Genomic DNA, 5,605 nt, shown 5'->3' with positions numbered 1-5,605 from the left:
GGGAAATCACATTCCAGTGGCAGTATTTTTAACTAGCATAGTCTGTGGAAGACACAACTAAAGCCCCAACTCAAGCCCTGCCAGATTTGCTGTGCTCAGCAGAGATATGAAGCACTGAAATGCCGTTAAAAACCAAATCCCAGCCCAAGGAAGCAGGTGAAGGAGCTTTCCTGCTCTGTTCGTAGCCGGCACAGCGTGGGGCTGAGCCCAACCCTCCCTGGGAATGGCTGAGGGACCATGGTCCTGTCTGGCTCCCAGCTGGACCTGCTGCTCCCTGCCAGGCTGAGAGCGTGGGTCTGTCCTCCGACAGCCCGGACACAAGGAGAGAGTATGGAAAAATACACCTGGATGGCTCGTGGCCCTGCAAAATTGGTGATGGGAAAAGGGCCAAACCTGCACTGAGGTGGAGGAGCTGGGGGCACCGTGTGGAGCATCACACTTGGCCTTGCCCAACATCCAGAGCTGGGGGGAAGCGGAGTACAGGGGACACCAATCCTGCTAGGGAGCAGCACTGGCTGAGTGACCCAGTTAATCCCAGTGCAGAATGGGATTGGGTACAGGGTGGAGCTGGGTGCCCGCAGGGCAATGAGGTGAAGGGAGGGAGCACTCCCAACTCCCAACAGCCACATGAGCTGCACGGCCCAGGGCAATGGGGAGCAGAAAGAAAATGGGAAAAAAAAATAATCCAGGCAACATCTGGGTTTAAAGAATTTATTTCAAACAAATATTCCCCAACAAAAAGTCGTACAAAAAGAATAGAGACAAGGGTGGTCATTACAAAAGTGTTCACAGATACAAAAAGTCGCCTGAGCAATCCCGAGGGAGCAGAGCGCAGCCGCAGCGCGGAGGCTGAGGCAGGCTCGGCCCCGGCCACGCGTGAGCAGCCCCGCGGGCAGGATTGTCTCAGCGAGGGAATGCAAAGGGCCTCAGCACCCAAACTCTGCTCAGGTGATGCCGGAGCAAGCAGGGTCAGCCCCTGGCTCGAGCGGTTCTTGCTACAACACCCGGCTCTCCGGTTCCCACACCGGCGAGCGCAGGGTGCTGCTGCGTCCTCACCGCGCCAGGGACGCTGACCCCCTCTACGGGCGCAGGATGGAACCCGTCCTGAGCAGGACTCGTGGCCCTGAGGGACTTATTTCAACTCCATCAGCGTTTGTGGCTGTCACCAGCCTTGGACCGGGCTTCCTTCTCCTCTCCTCGGCCTCCCAGGAGATGCCAGAGCTACGGCTCGAGCACCCCCGTGGTGGTATGGCAGTTTGGGGGTTGGTTTCAGCCCCATCACAGGGGAGGCATCAGCATATGGTGCAGGTTTGGCTCTGACACACAAGAAGCAGCTTTCCTGTTCTTGGTAAAGGGCACCAAAACGCTGCCACAGATCATAAAAATCAGCCCGAGTCCTCTCCCCTGGTAACAGCCCATGGAAGCTTTTCCAGCTTCGGTATTTAGCTCAGACCATTCTCCCTGCAGGCATCACCAGGCTGTGGCAAAGATTATCAGCAGCAGATGAAGTCTCTGCTTCATACGGCCAGAAAAAGGCCTTTAACTTTCACCAGGAACTGCAATCCCAGTGAGCTACTGCAGGAGAAGGGCTGTGCCTGCATCACCACAGGACTCAAACCCCAGCAACACTAAAATATTCTCTAGTAATCCCGAGAAATACCTCCAAGCTCCTGTTTTCCATGACAGGAGTTGTCAGAGTACGACCACTGCAGGCAAGGGGAGAGCAAATATCCCCCTGCTTCGAATCCCAAAATCCTGGGGCAGCTTTTAACCCTCGGCGCCCTGCCCAAGCCCACGCGGAGCTGCTCCACGGCGCAGGGTCTCACGTTCTCCTCCCATGCACGAGCCTGCGGCACCGCGCTCGGTGTCGGCCCGTAGGACAGTCAGGACAGGAGTAGTTGAGGGCAGTGAGCGGAGCCGGGGTGTCGGCGCTGCAGGAGCTCTGGTCTCACGGCCGCCGTGTCTCCGTTTCCAGCCCCAAGTGCTGCGAGGGGACAAGCTTTCATCCCGAGGGATCGCCACGCTGCCAACCGCAGCCCATGCGCTTCTCTCAACAGGTCATGCAGCGTGGACGGATGTTGTCTGAAGGGGGGTTTGGATCAATCTGCAAAGTCAAGTTTAGAGTCAAAAAAACTCGGTGGTGGGTACAGCCCGGCCATGTCCACCAGCCCTCCCAGCCCAGGGGGATTAGTTACCTCCGAGTAGAGCGGAGGTGGTCGGAAGCGAAACTCCTGGATGTAGGCGAAGAAGGGACCTTCCAGGATGCTGCCGAGTTCGCTGCGGCACGGCGGAGCCAGGCTCTGCTCGGCCTCTGGGCTGGACACAACTGCTGAGTATTCAGGGGGAGCTGAAGAGAAGAGGAGATTCATCAAGGAATATGAAACACGCAGGTAAAAGGACTTCATATCCACTATTTCCTAAACCCTCCCAGTTCCCTGGGGAAGGAACCCAGGAGGTGCAGCACCACAACCAGAAGAAAAAAAAAAAAAAGTAAAGCACCAAAAGCTGGTCTTGGAGTAAGAGGCAGAGTTAAGAACTTGCTCTGAGGCTCACTACCCGGAGCGGGTCGAGCAGGGGGTTCTGCAGCACCCAGGCAGGCCCCGGGGAGACGCTCACCCTCCGGCTGCTCCGGGATGGCGCTCAGCCAGTCCAGGTTGACGCTGTACTGGCTGCTGACGCTGGACGTGCGGCTCCCGAACGGATGCAGTGGGATGGTGCCGATGACAAGCGGCAGTTCGAGGAGCAGCTTGGACGTCCCAGGAATATCCACACAAACCTTCAGAGACAGGAGACAGCAGGGAAGCTCAGCTGTTGGTGTTTTGCCAGTCCAGAGGGGCAGATATCTTCCCCAGAGCACTGGCTCAAGCTGGCCAGGAGGGAATTCTTGCAGCGGGGTGCAAAGGGAGATAGTCTTAGACTAGATATTAGGAAGCATTTCTTTACAGAAGGGGTTTTTAGGTTGGAAAGGGCTGCCCAGGGAGGTGGTGGAGTCCCCATCCCTGGAGGTGTTCAAGAGTCGGGTCGACAGAGCACTTAGGGATGTGGTGGAGTTTGGAACTGTCAGTGTTAGGTTAATGGTTGGACTGGATGATCTTCAAGGTCTTTTCCAACCCAGACAATTCTGTGATTCTGAGATGAGAACGTTCCTGCACGAGCCCTTGTGCTGTGCCTGAGGGGCAACAGGGAGAACCCAAGGTCTCATATAAATCACCAGCCCCCAGATTCTCTGCACTAGCCCAAAGCAGGCACAAGGAGCACAGCTTTGGTGAGGAGGAGAGCACTCGGCACCGAGCTGGGCCACCTGGGGGGTCCCTCACCTTCAGGGAGTATTCCACCTGGATGATGCGGCACTGGAGGATGGATGGACCCACCGGGGGGATCTTCAGCGCCCGCCCGTGCCACACTTCCCGCTTCCCCGCTGCGATGGAGTCACCAACAATGCTGGTCACCACCGACTTCTTCTGCTTCTTAGTGCCCCGAGCGATGAAGGTCTGAGTCTGGATGATGGCTGCCTTGGGAACCACCGCTCGGGTTGTGCAGTTGTCGATCTCAGCAAAGATAGGGATGACCTCACCTACCAAAACAGACGCACATGTGTGAGGAAGGGAGATGGAGCCCAGTCCTGCCTCAAGAAATTCTGCATAGGATCACTGAGGGTTGCTCAGGCTGTCTGACACTGCAGGCACAAGGTTTAAACTCGGCCTGAAGAGTCTGCACACATCAGGTCCACACACTAAAGCTTTCTGACTGATTTCCTGACAGAAATCAAGAGCCCAGCTCCCAGTGATCCCAAATCCCCTCCCGTTGGGGTCTACCCCAGGGCCCGCAGAGGTTCAAGGGCACCAGCACATTGTCTCACCTGGGGTGTAACCTTTTCGGTCAATCTTGGCTGTTACAGAAACCTGGCCACGATTGCAGTACCAAGCACGAGCAAGTTTCTCCTTAGCACCCGCCTGGGGAGCCTGGAGAAAGGGAAATATTTAAGCTGTTTAGTTTCGAAAGGATGAAACTCAAAGCAAGCACCTCCCTGGCACTGAGAACCTATCAGGGAGCATCAGCAGCTTCTTAGGTATCTGATGCAAGATGCTGTCGCAATGTGTTAAAGTTTCCAAAAACTAAACAGGCACAGATGACCTCTGCCCGGTCCAGGTGACACTGGAGGGCACAAATATTCCCTCTGGAAGTCAGGCCTGCTTTGTAATGCCAGAGGGGAGGCAGACACCTTCCCCAGGGGCTTCCCCGGGAAGTTTTGGGTGCTGCTGCCCCGAGGAGGAGCAGGGGGGAGCTCACCAGCAGCGCAGGCGTGTTGATGTCGATGGGTTCAATCACTGTAAATTCCTTCTTCACTTTCTTCACTGTCGACCAGGGTCTGTGCAGTTTGGCTTTCACCCAGTAGCGCACGCTGCCGTGCTTTCCCTCGAAGGAGGTAGCCAGAGTCCTGCGTATAAGCAACGAGCAGTTTAGAAAGGATTTGCTGAAAGAAGCTCATTTTTGAGGTGCCCTGTCCCCCCTCCCAGGATCTGTGTCACACACCAAGCAGCTCCTCTCCCACTTTGCATTAAGGCCACAAAAAAACCCATCAACTTACTCGGGGAGTTGGAAGGTGAAGGGGAACTCGTGCCTTCCTGCCTGCAGGATGGTGACCTCACCATTGTCTGTGGGCAAAAAAGATTTAAGACTATTATATCTGTCCTGCAGAACTTCCTCTCTGGGTAAACTGGTGGCAGAGATGTACGATACACGGCAAAAAAGCAGCATGATGGCACAGGGAATATTTTTGCCAGGGTTAAACCGCAGCAGCCGTCACGCAGCTGTGACAGGAGAGCTGGGCATGTCCCGTGGGTGGGCGATGGGCACTTTCTGCTTTCCACATGTCTCCAGGTGCAGAGCACCCAGGGGCAGCTTCCCGGGGGGGGGAATCTGCTTCCTCCTGCAGCCACCCTGGCTCGGGGAGAAGGAGCTTGGAGATGCCCGGCCAAGGCCAAAGCAGCTCTGGGAAGGTGGCCAGCCAAGTTCCCCCCGGGTGTGCACCCCCATCCTGCCTGCATTGCACAGAGCAGCTGGAGTCCGAGGGGACATCTGGGGATCATCTGGTACAACCACCCTGCTCAAAACAAGCCCCTGAACCTCCCCAGGAGTTTTCCAGCACTGCATCCCTGCCCAGGAGCACCCACACCAAAAGGGGAGCCTTGTGTGGGGCCAGTGCCCAAACGGGGTGTCCTGCACAGCAGCAGGGTCCAGCTGCGCACCCCAGGACCCTCAGGGTGCACTCAAGCATTTGAGATGTCGAGGTGGCCCTGTTCACCCAGTCCCCAGACCCTAAAGCACCCAGATTTTAGCTAGCTGGAGTGTCACGCACCCAGCAGCTGGGGTATCCCAGGCACCCAGATTCCAGCTGGTTGGGGAGTCTGGAGCACCCAGCAGCCGGGGGGTCCCGGGCTGCCCCACGCACCCACACTTCAGGTGGTTGGGGTATCACACACCCAGCAGCCGGGGTGTCCCAGGCTACCCCCCACACCCGCTATTTGGGCCCCTGGGGTCTCCAGGACACCCTCACCCCCACCCTCAGAGCACCCCGGGGATGCTGCAGCAGGATGGGGGGTGT

General features: G+C 56.9%; 1 protein-coding gene across 1 annotated transcript in view; it reads right to left on the bottom strand.

The window, feature by feature from the left end:
• Nucleotides 1-702: 702 nt before the first annotated feature.
• Nucleotides 703-5,605, bottom strand: part of ARRDC2 (arrestin domain containing 2) — a 9,512-nt gene continuing 4,609 nt past the window's right edge. Inside the window, exons 2-8 of the mRNA XM_026865076.1 lie at nt 4,589-4,655; nt 4,291-4,438; nt 3,860-3,962; nt 3,318-3,574; nt 2,617-2,776; nt 2,196-2,347; nt 703-2,104 (exon numbers count right to left, since the gene is read on the bottom strand). Of these exons, the coding sequence (XP_026720877.1) occupies nt 2,051-2,104; nt 2,196-2,347; nt 2,617-2,776; nt 3,318-3,574; nt 3,860-3,962; nt 4,291-4,438; nt 4,589-4,655 (941 nt within the window). The 3' untranslated portion in view covers nt 703-2,050. The remainder of the gene's footprint in view (nt 2,105-2,195; nt 2,348-2,616; nt 2,777-3,317; nt 3,575-3,859; nt 3,963-4,290; nt 4,439-4,588; nt 4,656-5,605) is intronic.

This window comes from Athene cunicularia, assembly GCF_003259725.1.
Source record: "Athene cunicularia isolate RWA chromosome 28 unlocalized genomic scaffold, athCun1 chr28_part1, whole genome shotgun sequence".
NCBI classification, from domain to species: Eukaryota; Metazoa; Chordata; class Aves; order Strigiformes; family Strigidae; genus Athene; species Athene cunicularia.
This window is presented reverse-complemented; position numbering and strand designations above follow the sequence as displayed.